The sequence below is a fragment of the Mus musculus genome, chromosome 3, assembly GCF_000001635.26.
Source record: "Mus musculus strain C57BL/6J chromosome 3, GRCm38.p6 C57BL/6J".
Lineage (NCBI taxonomy): Eukaryota > Metazoa > Chordata > Mammalia > Rodentia > Muridae > Mus > Mus musculus.
Window position 1 is genome coordinate 52,258,146 of NC_000069.6, and position 16,623 is coordinate 52,274,768.

Consider the following 16,623-nt stretch of genomic DNA (forward strand, 5'->3'; position numbering starts at 1 on the left):
CCCCCCCTCCGCTGATAAGTGCCAATCTGTCTCTCACACCCATCGCCCTACATGGGATGTTTGCCAGCAATTCTGATTCTGTTTTCTTTGGCTCGTAGGGAACTTAGTAGGACAGAGGCAAGAAAGGGTTTTTGGCCTCAGCCACCGGTACAGTGGCTAAAAGCTACTGTCTTTTGAAGCAACTTTCTCACCCAAACACCCCGATTGGGACCCCAGCATGCACACAGGTTCTCAGACCCTGGACACTTTTCACCTGTACCTTATAAGTGGAAATCGGGGTGCCCCTCGAAAAACCATTAATTTGTGTACGACTTCTGAAGTTCCTTAAGGGCGGTTCTAAAGCGATGAGAGAGAGAGAGAGAGAGAGAGAGAGAGAGAGAGAGAGAACCCCTTAAAATTGTATACCTCTATTGACCCACTGGCTCCGGAAAATGCTGGGACATTAAATTCAACTTTGTCACTCAATCACCTCCAGACAAAACAAAAACAAACAAACAAACACTCCAAAAAGTTAGAGGGATTTACAGGAGTGCATAGCTCTCCGTGTACAATGCCAAGACACTTAAAAGGCAGAGGCGAAGCCAAGAGTATGCTGGCTGCTGTCCAGTCAGCTCACTCTGAGCTCCCCAGGGCTTGAACTGCTCAGGTCCAAGGAAGAGATCCTAAAAAAACAGAGAAATGGGGCCAGTTAGCAACCAAAAAATAATTTAAAAAAAAAATGCCAGTACAAGGAGCCACAGGCACCAATTACAGACCATAATCTCACACCTATAAGAACAGTTAACCTGAGCCACAGGTATGATACTCACTCCTTCCACGTGGTCCCAAATCACCCTTTTCCTCCTGAGCAGAGATAGTTGTCAAAAATTAGGCGCCACACCTGCCTTTACTCCTCAAAAACCTAGAATTTCTTTTGCACCTGCTACCAACCCAGCTTACCTGCCCCTCTGTCTGAAATGCATTTTCTAGCTCTCCCAGACTCCACACCGGAAACAAATCCAGGTCCAGGGATCCTGCTCCAGGACCTGCAACGACAGTTTCCTAAGGTATGGGCTGGGACAAATCCAACAGGCTTGGCAGCGTACCACCCATACAGCCATGCCCATAAGGGTTCGGCAATATCCCATAAACCAAAAGACTAGACTAAAAATTGCTCCTCATATCCAGAGGCTGTTAGAAGCTGACATCCTCACCCCATGCCAGTTGGCTTAGATTATGCCTTCCTGTATTCCAAATCTGTACACTTTGCTCTGTCCCCTCCTCACAGACATCCAGAGCTGTATAGACAGCCTGGATGCTCTCTTGAGGATGCTCTCTTCCCCATTCCCCCTGTACCAGTGAGCCAGCTCATATTTGCCTTTGAACAGTCTGATCCAGTGCCCAATGAGAATAGCCAGCTAACCTGGACATGACTTAAAATTCCCCTAGACTCTTTGGGGAGACATCATAAAACGACTTAACCGGATTCGGGCTGTCACACCCTGGCTCCTTTCCACTCCAGCGTGTAGATGATCTTCTACAGGTAGCAGCTGCCAACCACCTCCTATTTGAAGTACACAGAGGGCTTGCTGAGCTCTGCCAAATGGAGGTCTCTAGTAGGATATAGGCTATCTGGTAGGATAGTGGTTCACGCACGGGAGGAAACGCTCAATGATACCCCAAGGGAAGCAGCCATCCTCAGGACCCCTATCCCCCAAACCAAGAAGCCGGTAGGAGAATTTCTGGGGATGTGGAACATTACAAGCTGTGGATTGCTGGGTTTGCTGTAACTGCCCCAGCCCATTATTCTGTCATGGAAAGGCAGGAGACTCGCCTTTTAAAAGACAGAAGCAGAGGAACAACCTTTCCAGAAACTAAAGTAGACTCGGACCAGAGCCTCAGTTTTGGCCTTACCAAATGCCATGTCCGCCATGATTTATCAGAAGAGAAGCCTATTAGCTACAGAAACAAACACTGAGATGTTGGGAGGTGGTTTTTGTGCACTGTGTATTCAGATGCTGACCAGATTTGCCAGGATTCCCCAGAGATGGTTCCCTTGGGAGGATGGATAGAGCCGGAGCAGCCAGGACCAAGACTAAGATGTCAGGTGACGACGGGGCACATGGCCAGGTAGCAGGCAGCATAGTTGGGTTGGAATAGATGCAAGCCTTGCCCAGATACAGTGCAAGAAGACTTTTCATAAATATAAGGTCTCTGTGCCTTTATTTGGAAGTTAGAGTGGGCATAGAAAAGCCAGAATTACTTTTACACTAAAACTAAAACAAAACTGTTAGCCAGGCATGTTAATCCCAGCACTCAGGAAGCAGGTGCAGTCAGATATCTGAGTTCAAGGCTGGCCTAGTCTGCCCTGGGAGTAAGTCTCTGTTCGTGTCTGAGGATACCTTCTCAAGGAGATGAGAGCCTTTGCTTTATCTGCAGGGAGACTGCTCTGACGGTGGCTAAAACTCCTTTCTAATCGATGGGCTGCCCCATCGACTGGATCAGATAATGAACTTGTCTCCACTTCATCCAGACAAGGCCTTAAGTGTAACCTAGAAACTCCACTGAGCCCCCTAACCTCAGAGTTCCAGACAGTTCACACATAAACTAGACTACTAAGCCCATCCTCTCTAAATTAATTCTTAAACCCAGTAGAAATGGGCGTAGTCCTTCACCCATGGCCCTTCCTAGAAAGAGATACTAGTTGAGATACACCCCCTGTGAGATCGTGTTTGGAAGGCCACCCCTGGTTGCCTTGTTTAAGAGACCCTATCATGGATGAGATTAATAATCAATTCTTTTAAAATATCTCCAGCCTCTCCAAAGGGTCCAGACTGCAGTCCATATTAGGGTTCCGGAGACCATCTGTTTCCCTCCTCAGTGCCCTGCCATTTATTCTAACCCAGAACCAAGTGTTCATCAAAATGTTTCAGAAAAGCGGACTGACACATGCCTGGAGACAACATCACCCTGTCCTCCTGGGGACGCCAAGTGTGATACAGGTGAATGGAAGGTCCCGGAGTCACCCTCCCATGACAAACGTGTTCCACACCAAAACCAGAATTGGACCGTCTTGCTTGAACCAGACTTGGGCTAAGAGTCTCTCACAAATGGGACTCCTGTTTGGCTATGTCTATCACCTCCTATCTGCCTGTTGGAATCTCAGTCTCACCGTTACTCATAACTCAGAAACTTATTTCGCTCACACAGGAACTTGGTTTGCCCGTACCACTGGACTAACCCGCTGTATAGTGTAGCCATAATAACCAGGGGAGAACGGCGGGTGTCCAATGTCTGCGTCTGTCTGCTAACTTATCTGTTGGAGGCCCATTTCTCCTCTGATTAGGGCAGGAGGACCCAAGGCAGTAGTCCTTGTCACTTTCATTCCTACCATCACTGGAACAAGGAGGGGGCAGCCCTCCTGTACCTCCAGTGGGGCAGCCAAAAAGGGAGATAAGAGGTGACCTCCTATGGTCCCAACTAAGCATACACTTGGGGGAGCACAACCATACATAAAACTGGCTTATTCTATAGCTGTTTCTGCTCTCACAGGAGACTGATAGAAGACAGGCACATCTTCACTGAAGGTGGCTTAATGAAATCTATGAACATACATTTCTAATCCCACTCCATTGCCAAGGCACGGTATTGCATTGTTTTAGCATACTTTAAAAATATGTCTGATATTTATGCTTACTGGACAGTAGAGGGGGACCCAATCTGGTTTCCTTTGTGGCCATGTTTGAAACAGAGAGGAACCACAAGAATTGTTTTGTTTTCTTTTAAATCTTGTCGGGTGCCTCAAGACAGTGGCCCTGGCTTTGACTCCAGCAGCATGTTGGCCGGGCTAGATTAGATGGAGCAAGGCCCTATAGGATAAACTTTCCTGGGTTCTAACCTCTAGAACTCAGGAGAAAGGATGTCTTTTCTATTAAAAAAAAAAATGCAGTAATGATCACTCTCTGATGGTTATGGAACTTAATGTGATTCAGGATTTAAAAAAGAAGGAGGAGGAGGAGGAGGAGGAGGAGGAGGAGGAGGAGGAGGAGAAAGGAAGGAAGGAAGAAAAGAAAGAAAGAAAGAAAGAAAGAAAGAAAGAAAGGGAGAAAGAAAGAAAGTAAGAAAGAAAGAAAGAAAGAAAGAGAGAAAGAGAGAAAGAGAGAAAGAGAGAAAGAGAGAAAGAGAGAAAGAGAAAGAAAAAGGAAAGGCCAGGAAGGACATGAAGCCAGCCAGCCTGGAAGAGCTGACTACTGAAGCTGTCTCAACAGCCAAGCACTAATGACTGGATAGGCTCTACTTCATTTCTGTATACAAACCCAAAATAATCATGATCGTTGCTGGTTACATTGTGTCTAGGCATCTTTTATTAACCTAAACTGAACTAGTTTTCTTTTAAAAAAAAAAATTTATTTTTGCTTGCATGCATGTGAGAACCATATGCATGCAGTGCTCTCAATGACCAGAAGGTGGCAGCGGATCCCCTGGAACTGGAGTTGCCAGGCGCCAATTATCATGTGCTTTTGCTGTTGTTGTTGCAGGGGTATAGTGTTTGTTCAGTAAAAGGAACATAAATTTGTAATGCCATCCCATCCTCCCTTTGAGTGACATCCTCAGCCACGTCATATGATAGATGTTCTTGTTTCCGGTGATGCACAAATCCGAAAAACAGAAAGAAGACATCTGTACTGGTTGGTTTTATGTCAGTTTGACACAAGTTATAGTCATCAGAGGGGAAGGAGCCTCCGGGAGATCCAGCTGTAGGGCATTTTCTCAATTAGCGATCTAGGCGGCAGGGCCCAGCCCATTGTGGCTGGTTCCAACCCTTGGCGGTGGTCCTGGGCTCTAAGAGAAAGCAGGCTGAGCAAGCCAGAGGACGCAGGCCAATCATCAGCGCCCCTCCACGGCCCCAGCCTCAGCTCCTGCCTCCAGGTTCCTGCCTCCAGGTTCCTGCCCTGTGTGAGTTTCTGTCCTGACTCCTTTTGATGATGAACAGTGATGTAGAAGTGTAAGCCACAGAAACCCACTCCTCCCCCAGCTTGCTTTTTGGTCTTGGTGTCTTCATGCCAGCAATAGAAACCCTAAGGAAGTCAACCTCTAGTGGAGCTTCGTTTTGTATTGCAAAGTTTTTCCAAGTTAGAATCTTGTAGAGCTCAAACATGCAACATAACTAAAATATCCTATTTTGAGTTTGTTGTTGAAACATAAGATTATTTAAAGTACATATGGCATCCTTTTTTTTTCTTTCCAGGCACACTCTTTCAGTCATCTGCTAATTAGAAATTTCATTTTTAAATGTTAAACCTAAGTGCAGAGTGAATCCTGTATCCCCTGCATCCTCAGGAGATGGAGGTAGAAGAACAAGAGTTCAAGGCCATCCTCAGCTACTCGACCAGTTAGAGACCAGCCTGGGTTACACAACCCTGCCTCAAAAACCAAAAATAGAGCATGTTAAACCTTAGGAAATAGAACATTGCCATGTTTTTTATAGGTAGTATTTACTGCAAAACAGAAACATGATATCCTGAAAGATGTGTGTGTGTCTGTCTGTCTTATTTTCTGGCACATGGGCCTTTACATAAGGATGGGTCTTCTGAGTCAGTCAAATCTGATATGTAATAATCTCTTCCTCTCTCTAAAAACATTTAAATGTATATGGGTGTTTGCCTGTGGCAGTTCATGTGTAGTATACCTGCAGGGGCCAGAAGGGGACGTCCGATCCCCTGAAACTAGACTAGTCGTGGGCTACCTCGAGGCCTTATGCCAGATCACTCAGTTCTCTTAACCTCCGAGCCATTCCTCTGGGCCCTGAAATTTGATAATCTCTTGTCTCCTGTTTTCACGTCGTCTCTGACACAGGTAGTCTGCACATTATAGAAAAACACATGCACTCTTAACCACACAGCCATTACCTCTATTTATGTATTCATCCATTCATTGATTTAATTCAACAAACGGCAAGCAGTATGGCTAGTTACTAGAAAATGTAAGCAGATGGCCCAGTAGCAACACAGCTGTAGTGAGGTGAGGTTCCTGCCACCAACCCTGAGGAACTGAATGTGATCTCCAGGGTCCACAAGCTGGAATGAGGCAGCAGAATCAAGAAAGCTATCCTCTGGCCTCCACACACTTCCTGTTATGCTTGCTCATACGTGTGTACAGACATACAGACAGACAGACATGCTAGTAGCCTCTTCTTCAGCCGATCATTTCTTTGTTATTATCCTGGACTCTGTTGGCCATTTGTTTGCCATCACATTTGAACCCCTTGCCTGGATTGAACACTACGGAAATGGGGTGCTTAGATTAGAAGAACAAGAAAACGAGCTGATATTATAAAACAGCAATTGATTCCTTACTTTGTAATTTGAGCATTCACGAACACTAGCTTTCCAACTAAAATGCCTCATTAAAACTTCCTCTCTGCCAAAAATGCACGACCATCTGTGTTCTGCATGGCAGCGTTCTCTTAGTTAATACACATGTCCTGCTCTTTGGGAGGAGCTTTAATATGACAAGAAACAGAAATAAGATAGTGAAAACACATTGTGTTTCACAATGAACGCAAGGTTGAGACTCGTGACACTTCGCTCTCTATTAATTTTATGGCCATACTGAGTCCTCAATGTCACACACACACACACACACACACACACACACACACACACACACTCACAATTGAAATGATAGTGCCCATGAAGTTTGGAGCTCAGAATTGGCTTATTTTAAAAATAGTCCAAGGACCTGCTATTTAAAACAGGTTAAATTTCATCAGATGGTCTCAAAACGTTCAGGCACTAAAAGTGGTATCCACAGTCGGCAGAATGGAAAGCAACATTTTGGCCTGAACAAGGAGAAATCTTTTTGTACCCAGCCCTACTAACTTCACAAAACTTGACTCAAGCATTTAACTTCCCTATCTCTAGTCGGAAACATGAGGGCTGTGTTAAAATGATAGCACCCTTAAGTGACCGGAGAGCTTTCCCAATTGTTCACTGTTGTATCACCAGCAGCATTGGGGAATATCATCTCCAGTGTTTTTATTTCATTTCAGTTCTAGGGATTAAAGCCAGGGTGTCTCTCATACAGGAGTCACCAAGCACACATACCACTGAGCTATAACCACAGCCCAGTAACTGCATGTTATCCACTTAGTATGTCCACGTTTCCCCTCACAGTACTGGGGATTAGACCTAGGGCCTCAGATGGACGTCTCTACTGTGAGACTACATTCCAGCCCTCTTTTTATTTTGAGACGGGGTCTGATTAAGTGTTACTCCAACCGGACTTGAACTCATTCTATGGCCCAGGAATCCTAAAACTTGAGATTCTCTGGCTTCTGCTTTGTGAGTTTCTGGGACTCCAGGCCTTTAGTTCCAGCTAAAACACTTGTTTGGTTTTGAGACAAGGTCTCACTAGACAACCTTAGCTGGCATGAGACTCACTGTGTGAAACAGGCTGGCCGTGGAACTCAAAGAGCTCTGCCTGCCTCTGCCTCCCTGAGGGCTTGGTTTAATGGCTGTGCCACCACACCTGGCTTGTTTACATTTTCCACTAAAACGCCTTTTATGAAAGTATCTAATTTGCTTTTTTAATCCTCCTTTTCTCTTTCTCTTTTTTTGGGGGGTAGGGGTGGGGGTAGGACCTCCTGTAGCCCAGGCTAGTTTGGAATGCACCCTAAACTCCTGATCTTCCTGCCTCCACATCTGAAGGGCTATCTTTCCTGTTTATGCTAGAAGCCAGGGCACGGTGTATGCTCAGCAGACACGATACCATCTGACAAAGTCCCTAGTCCGGTTTTCTTAATCTTGTAAGTGAAGACTTCACTCATCTTGGTGGACTTCACATGACTAGAATTACCACGATGCATGGTTAGCAGGAAGAAGACATACCATCTACGACATCTACTGATAGATACACTGGTATTATAGGATGCTTATACTTTCTGCATTGATAATATTGATGGGAAGCAAGAAGTGTCATGTTTTACTATCTAGCAATTAAAGGAGGCCAAAGAGACCCTCCACATTTACTTCCAACCTTAACATTTTTATAGGGCTATCAGAAAAGAATGTTTAACCTGACATAACTTCTATCAAAGGCTGTATCTTTCAAAATTCCCAAAGCACTTCGTGCCTGCTTTCCCAGAGACTCCGATTTTTGCACATGTCTCCATACTTGTTAAGGGTGTGAATGGTCGTTCTTTACAGAATAGTTTGTACCAGGCAAAGGCAGGGAACCAGTAAGATGCTCAGTGACGTCCCACGCTTCAGTAAACTGACTTCACACACCACGAATAATCACCTCTATGAACCGTTTAAGGTGCATCTGTTATACAAACCTTTGTATTGGGGGCATTGATTGTGCAGATTCTCTGACTCTTTTCTTTTTTGGTCTTAGCATTGAGCTTAGGGTCCCACTCTTGTTAAGCCTTGGCTGTATCACTAGCCTATACTATGACACTTATAGAAACAGTTGGGGACAGTGGCCTTAGAGAATTTGAAGATCTGGGGAAAGCTTTAGGAAAACTCCTTTAACCAAATGCTCTCATCGCAACAGTCCCTGAGAAACCGAAACAGAAATGAGGCGAAGGCCAAATTCACAGCTGGATTTCATCGCCAAGAATGGTCCTCTAGTGCTCCGCCTATTTGTAGGGTGCGGCTGTCTGACTGTGGGCCCACCTCGGCAGAGTGTGATTACAAAGGAGCACCAGAGGGTTGTTCTTTGTGGTCCTGCTTAGGCTCATCCATTTACTCGAGTCTCCCAGCGGTTGTCAAAGCCAAATTTTGTAGTCAAGGTGAAGAGACAGTTAACCAAACTGTCCTCGGCACCTCTGGTTCAGGATCGCCACTCAAAACTTTTATCAGTAGGCAGCCGTTTCAGAAAAAGGGATTATGAATAGGGGAATAGGGGCCTGGATTAGCGAGACGTTAGAGACAAAGTGGAAGGAGTAAGAAGGCTGGTTTTCTTTTGGAGTCTCATTTTACATAGAAAAACTCCACGTAAGAAAGAAGAGCGAAGTACAACCGCAACAAGACATTTGGAGCTGCGTTTTTGGACATATTTAAAGCCCTAATATGCATCTTCAATTCTAAAGCATCCTAGCCAATAAAAGAAAATGCCACCCATATTTCTTTTTTTTTAAAAAAGAAAGCAAATCAGAGGATCAAGCGAGGGAACATTTTCTTCTATTCTGTAAGGCAAAAAGAACCACTGTCTTTCTACCTTTGGCTCCGCCGGACGTGTGTTAGATACGCGGGTCTGGGAGCTCACTCTGTGAGTTTAAAGAACTGAGGGGCGGAGCTGTGCCCCAACACTTGGGGCTTATCTCCTTTTGCGACTTCAACACCTCATCGCTTCCATGCTAAATAAAAAAGAAATAAGCAAGCAGTTAAACTTAATTAGGGGTAATAAAGTGACAAAGTTGTCTCTAAGCGCTCCTCTGACTCTTTAGCCACCACACCGGTCCTCAGGAAAAAGTGAGATTCCCGTGGCAGAAAAGCGGTTCCCATAGAAGACGTCGGATCTGAGGCGCTACTGGAGCTAGGTGCTTGTGCAACAGTGTTCTCCCCGCGCCGCACCTCTCTGGGGTTCAGGATGAGTGGAGGCTGGGGGCTGGACCGAGCCGCAGAGGCTCGTCTTGCAGGTGTGCACAGGTAGGGTGGGAAGCGGTTACTCCGGAGCCGCAGAGCGACGGGTCTTCACCGAAGGATCTGCGCGCCTGGGGCGGCCAGGGCAGATGCCAGCTTAAGAAAACATTCCTCCAAAACAAACCCCACCGACTTCCCGAGAGCTGCGCGAAGACGCGTGGGCGGAGCGGGCTTGAGTGGAATCCACGAGGCGCCCCACCGCCCACGTCGCGTCCGGGAGCGCGCAGCGGCCCCGCGCCATCCCGGGAGTCAGGGTCTGGGCTCTGCCTGGAGTACTCGATTGCACTCTGTAGTAAACAAAAGTATGGTAGCCGCCTCCACGCCGGTTTGCCTCCTAGCAATCCGATCGCTGAGACGCCAGAGACTCAGAAACACTTGAGAATTACAGAAAATAATAACGGAGATTGGAAAAAAAAAAAAAAGTGTGTGAGAAAGAAAAATACCCCACCGCCCCCCACCAACCTACTGCCGCCTCCCGAGGGAAGGCAGCGCCCGCCCAGGCCCGCGTTCATTGGCTGCTTCGGCGGAGACTTCGCGCGTCCATTGGCCGCGCAGCCTGTCAGTCAGGGGCGGGGCGGCGCGCGCGCCGCCGCGGGCGGGGAGCCCGCTGCAGATCCCGTAAGACGGGAGTCTGCGGAGTCGCTTCAGTCCCCGCCGCCGCCACATTCAACAGGCAGCAGCGCCGCTGTCGCGCGGCCGCGGAGAGCTAGAGCGGCCCGCAGCGTCCGCCCGTCTGCCTTGGCGTCCGCGGCCCTTGTCAGCGGGAGCGCGGTGCCCGAGCTGCCGGGCTCCGCGGCCTGGTCGGTGCCCCGTCCTAGGCACGAACTCGGAGGCTCCTTAGACACCGGTGACCCAGCGAAGTTAAGTTCTGGGCGCGTCCGTCCGCTGCGCCCCGCCGCGCCTGACTCCGGCGTGCGTCCGCCGTCCGCGGCCCCCCAATCTCGGAGCGACACTCGGGTCGCCCGCTCCGCGCCCCCGGTGGCCGCGTCTCCCGGTACTTCTCTGCTGGTGGGGGAGGGGCGGGGGCACCATGGCCGAAGCGCCCCAGGTGGTGGAGACCGACCCGGACTTCGAGCCGCTGCCCCGGCAGCGCTCCTGTACCTGGCCGCTGCCCAGGCCGGAGTTTAACCAGTCCAACTCGACCACCTCCAGTCCGGCGCCGTCGGGCGGCGCGGCCGCCAACCCCGACGCCGCGGCGAGCCTGGCCTCGGCGTCCGCTGTCAGCACCGACTTTATGAGCAACCTGAGCCTGCTGGAGGAGAGTGAGGACTTCGCGCGGGCGCCAGGCTGCGTGGCCGTGGCGGCGGCGGCTGCGGCCAGCAGGGGCCTGTGCGGGGACTTCCAGGGCCCCGAGGCGGGCTGCGTGCACCCAGCGCCGCCACAGCCCCCACCGACCGGGCCGCTGTCGCAGCCCCCACCCGTGCCTCCCTCCGCTGCCGCCGCCGCGGGGCCACTCGCGGGACAGCCGCGCAAGACCAGCTCGTCGCGCCGCAACGCGTGGGGCAACCTGTCGTACGCCGACCTCATCACCAAGGCCATCGAGAGCTCAGCCGAGAAGAGGCTCACCCTGTCGCAGATCTACGAGTGGATGGTGAAGAGCGTGCCCTACTTCAAGGATAAGGGCGACAGCAACAGCTCGGCGGGCTGGAAGGTGAACGGCCTCTGGGCGGCCCTGGGGGGTGGGGTGGGGATGTGTTGGGGCCGGCGGAGGGTCGGCAGTGTGGGTGTTCGGGGCCCGGAAATGATGGGCGCACGGAGAGAGCGGGGCGAGAAATGGCAGGTGTGGCGGGGGCTTCCCGGAGACCCAGAGCCAAATTTGGACCAGGTGCAGGCGAGGGACTTCTAGAGAGACCCGGGCAGGGCTCGTTTGGGAACTTAAGTGAAATGGCAGAGCAGGCGTGAAAGTTAGCTTAGTTGTTGGAGCGAGGGGTTCGCTTCCAAGGTCCCTCTCCATTTGACACTCCAGACCTCCTGCGAGGGGGTCGGGCGACTCCTCCACCCACACGCGCACCCACTCTCCCGACCCTCGGCCGCCAAGGTTTCCCCGGGACCCGACCGCGGAGGTGCGGGGCGCACTGGAGACATCCCCCACCCCCACGCGCGCGCACGCAGGCGCGGGGCTCCCGCAGCTTTTGGGATAGCCAAACGCGCAGCTGGCTGAGCCGTGTGCGGGCCAGCGGTTGCAGAAAGTTGCGGAGGCCGGGGCAAATTTGGTTTTAACCAAAGTGGCCTGGGCACTGAGCAGGTGGTCGAGCGTTCCCACTCACTGGGTACGGTTTCGGACGCGCGCAAGTGGGTGGCCAAGGCTTTTAGGCTCTGGGCAATCTAAAGTTCAAGTGTGACCCTTGGCCGGGGCGGGAGCAGGCGAGGAGGGAGGGACCGGGTGTACAGGAAGCTAGAACCTTTAAAGGGCCAGTGCCTCCAGGCTGGGAGGCCACACTTTTTGCACTCAGAGAAAGGCTTCCACAGTTGGGCTGGCTTGGGGAGGTATGCATTTAATTGAAAGCCGAGAGGCTGCTGTGTGTGACCAGATTATGCGTGAGTGTTGGGGAGTGATTTACCGTAAAGCATGCAGCTACCCACGACCGGGCAAGTCTGGGAGCCCTGAAGTGAGTATTTGGTGGAAGTCTTAAGTGCTCACTTGGGGAATTACGGAAGACCTTTTTGCCTCGAAGGAGGATTGGAGACTTATAAATTAGGTGTTTAAGGCCTTTGTTTACCTTTCCGGTGGGAGGGAGAGGACAGGTGACTCAGTGTGGACTGTGGCATCCCTACCAGTGGAGGTTGGGGTGGTATAAGGGCTGGGGCCTTTGGGGAGGAGAGAATCTTACCTAGAAGTCCCTCTCGAGGTGTGGCCACCTGTGGCTGACAGTTTCTCAGAATCACAGGTGGGACATATGTCTTAAGAATATCCAGTTTTTTCCCCCTCCTGGCCTTGGCTGTGCAGCAGAGCAGAGATTAGCCTTCACGGCATGATTGTAATAGCAAGGTGGTTTCACATACTCTGTCATCCCTGTGGTTAAAGTCTCTAAAAGGTCAACTTACTCACCTCAGACGAAAGTTCTTGCAGAAAGAGCCAGAGGGGTGGTTTTATTTTTCCCACAGTGAGTTTTAAAGATACATACAAGACCTTACCCTTACGTGCAATATTACCAAGTGTTCCAAAATGCAAAATACCTATTTTTCAAATTCTAATTCACAAGATAGTGATTGACTTTAAAATCCAATTTTACTTAACAGTGACTTTTAAGTACTCCAGTGCTTTACTTGATCGTGGGAGCTTCAACTGTTACATAAAGCATTTGCTATTGAAAACAAAACAACAAAACAGAAAACCTCTTAAACGTTTTGGGCACCCAAAGCACAGTGTGTAGTTAACCCATTCTTTCCTGTTCTCAGTTTATAGCCGTGCCTTGCTTTAAGAATAAGGTGATGTTTGCGGGAGTTTTTGGTTTTGCCTTTCAGGCGGCATTGTGAAGATGCTCTTGAGAACTATAACTTGATTTTTAAAATTAGTTCTTAGAAAAATAGGTTATGTCACAATATCTTTTTAGTTATTTTACTCCATTCTTCTGATTTCTTAATAATGTGAGTTTAATGATTTATGTATTAAATTGTTTTTCTCCTTGGCACCAAGAACCTAGAAGCTCAGGCTTTGGAGAAGTGAAGACCCAGCCAGCCATTGCCTGAACAGCAAGTGAGCTTTGGACTAGGGAGCAGGTCACTGTGTTTTCAGAGGAGTAGATAGATGCTTGACAGTAAAGTCTGTCGGCGTAAGCTGAACCACGGCAAGTGTGTTTTCAGTTTGAGTAAAGGGGTATTTTAAGAAGAAACCTGAACGGTTGTAACTCATAACTAGGCTTCTGGTTAACGTTTCATAAGAATGAGTTCTGAGACTTGTTAAAGCTAAGTTTCACTCTCAGGTCTGAGAATTCATAAAGGAAGAAACTGTATCATGACTTACACTTGAAATCCTACAGTGCAAAGCAACCAGAGCTTGACTGTTTGAGTATTAAGGAGTGACAGCTTTGGGGTAGGCTTTATTTCCTGTAATCAGCTATTGAGAATTATTAATTAACTGTGCTTCATGGTGGTCTTCTTAAGGGCTTGCCTGAGAATTTGAAGGACATAGTAACTGGGAAGCTGTTAGTGTCCAAAATTTATTTTTAGAAAGTGGGATGTAGTTCAATGGTAGGATGGTTTCCTAACATGCAGGGTTCACTCCCTGACACTGTATAATCAACAGGGCGTTGTGGTCCATGCCATCAGTTGTAGCATAGATAGATATACAGGGAAATGACTTGTATACTTGTATACTTGTATACACAGGTTAAACATTATGGAGAATTATTATAAAACGTTGGAATTGGAGGCTGGAGGATTGTAAGTTAAACGGCATCCCAAAGATGTCTGTCCTGGGCTACTTCGGGCTACATGAGCTCTTGAGACAAAAACAAGAGCAAACAAAAGACAAGAAAATGAAAGAAAAAAACAAAACCTTTCAATGTTTAAAGAAGTGTTGTCTTTTTCTTGTTTTTGGACATGGTATCTAAGTAACATTTATCTTAAATTGATAGTGCGAGCACACATTTGTCAACTGGTATGCATGCATATGTGTTGGGGGTCTAGCGGGTCTCATTCTTAGTTTCTGGGTCTCTTACTGTGACAGATTTGGTCAGACTCGGTTTGAGATGAACTCCGGGGATCTGCCCCCTGTAATGCATACAGGCTTGTGTGTCGGTGCCTGAAACCAGAACTCAGGCTCTCAAGCATCTGAGGCAAATGCTTCCTGACTGAGCCGTCACTCTGGTCTCCTAATTTTAGTTTGATTTTGGCTACAATGGTCATAAGTAAGACATAAAGCGGTACTTAACACTGGAAAACCCAGGCTCTTTTAAACAGCCCAGTGTTTGTAAACAATGAAACCTCATTTCCATGACCGGTGCCACCTTCCGACACCCCCCCCCCCCCCACACACACACACACAGAAAACTTTCTGAAGCTTGGGAAGTAGCACTTTTTTCTTTTTTCTTTTTTCTTTTTTTAAGTAGTGGTTTTGAGTTGACTCTTGTTTATTGTTTTGATAGACTACCTAAAAGAATGTTTTAGGGCTAGTAGTTGGTAGTGTGCTTGCCTAGCTAGCATGCAGGATGTCCTGGGTTTTATTCCTCTGTGCCAAGTGAATGCTGGTGATCCTAGCCTGTGGGAAGTCGAGGCAGGAGGGTAAGACGTTTAAGGTCACTCTTGGCCATACATGCCCTGGGCTACTTGAGACTTTGCTTCAGCAACAACAAAATTATTTATTTAAAACGGTCAGATACTTGTTCATTTGGGGAGAAATTTCTTTTTTAATCAATCAAATGATAGTGCTAGTATATTTTCTTTATCTTTAAATTTGTCTTTAGTCTTCAATTCAGTGCTTTAAGTATAGCCACAGAAATCTGATTGGGAGGATGGCTACTATATTGTACACACAGACCATTGAATTAAGAGACCCCTTCTGAGGTGGGTTGGAGGACTTTATGGTATCTTTCCTACTTCTAGTTTATTATTTTTAAAATGGTTACCTTACTGTAAGTGTGCCACCTGTGTGTATGCAGCCATGGAGTCCAGAAGAGGTGTTGGGTCCCCTGGAACTAGAGTTATAAATGATTGTGAGCCATGATGTAGGTACTGCTAAGCCAACCTTGGTCCTCTACAAGAGCAGTAAGTGCTTGTAACCTCTGAGCCACCTCTCCAGCCCATTTCTAGTGTCTGTTGCTTTTTCTCTTCCTGGTCACAAATTGCCTTAAAACCATTTTACTAGTCAGTCAGAACCCTCAGAACGGCAATATACTAACTACATAGGGACAGGGAGATGAAGAAAGGATGAGCTAGCTGAGGGTGTGTATCTTACTTGTTAAATAATAAACCATTTCAGAAATTGGAGTCATGTACTTAACCCCACTAACAGGAACACCATAGATAGCAAGCTCACCCTACCACCCCCAACTGAAAAGAGACACCAAATCTGGAACGTATAAGAATGTTATTTTCTTCACCTATGAACTTTTTCTCAGCGGGAAGGACCATCCATGTTTATTGTTTTTTAGTTGCACTTTGTATATGTAGGTTTTGATAAATCAAATCTACCTCTCATTCCCTCCCTATTTCCCCAGTACTTCCTCTGCCCCCTTCATGTGCTGTGGTGGTAAAGGCACTTTGTCTACTCAATGCTGTCTGTATGTGCCTGGGTGTAGGACTGTCCACTCCAGCATTGGTAGCGCCTTAAGACCTCTCATCCTTGAAGAAAACTGATTCTCCTTCCCCTTGCAGGAAGGCTGTCAGTACCCTCTCAGCTAAGAGTGGGACTTGATGAGCCCCTCCCACAACCATGATGGGGTTTCAGCTGACCTTGTGTTGGTCTTACGCATGCAGTCATAGCCACTATGAGTTCATGTGTACAGTGGTTCTGTCATGCCCAGCAAATAGCCATTTTGCTGTAGCTGGCTACTGCCTGTCCCCTCTTCTGAGAAGAGAAGCTATTGTGGTGAGTGTTGAGAGATGAGCGAATCTACGGTTATTAAGATAACTTAGAGGACAGTTCATTAGTATGTTCGTTTAGCATGGTAATACCAGAGTCTTTCCTAGAGGCTACGTAGCCTAGGCGGCCACGGGGTTGGCCCACTAAGTAGTACCAGGCAGGAGTTCCATTTTGAGAAGCAGGCTTTAAATCCAGTTAGAAAGTGATTAGCTGCCCCAGTACTATTCATGCTACTGCTTGCCAGGCTGGTCATTGCTTTAGCTTTCAGGATTCACAGCTAGGTATGGATGTATAAGACCTTTCTCTCCTAATGGTGTGTGTGCATAGAACCTTCCAGCACTGAAGCTAGCCAGTAGGAATGAAGTGTCTGGTTTGATTTCTTCATATCCTGTGACCTAGATATGTAGTGGCTTTAGCAATAGAGTCTTACTGTCAAGTTCTGGATGGTAGTTAAAAGCAATGGCAAGAGCTGTA

General features: G+C 47.9%; 1 protein-coding gene across 1 annotated transcript in view; it reads left to right on the plus strand.

The window, feature by feature from the left end:
* Nucleotides 1-10,191: 10,191 nt before the first annotated feature.
* The window catches only part of Foxo1 (forkhead box O1), an 81,773-nt gene continuing 75,341 nt past the window's right edge, over nucleotides 10,192-16,623 (plus strand). Inside the window, exon 1 of the mRNA NM_019739.3 lies at nucleotides 10,192-11,277. Coding sequence (NP_062713.2) covers nucleotides 10,657-11,277 — 621 coding nt within the window. The 5' untranslated portion in view covers nucleotides 10,192-10,656. The remainder of the gene's footprint in view (nucleotides 11,278-16,623) is intronic.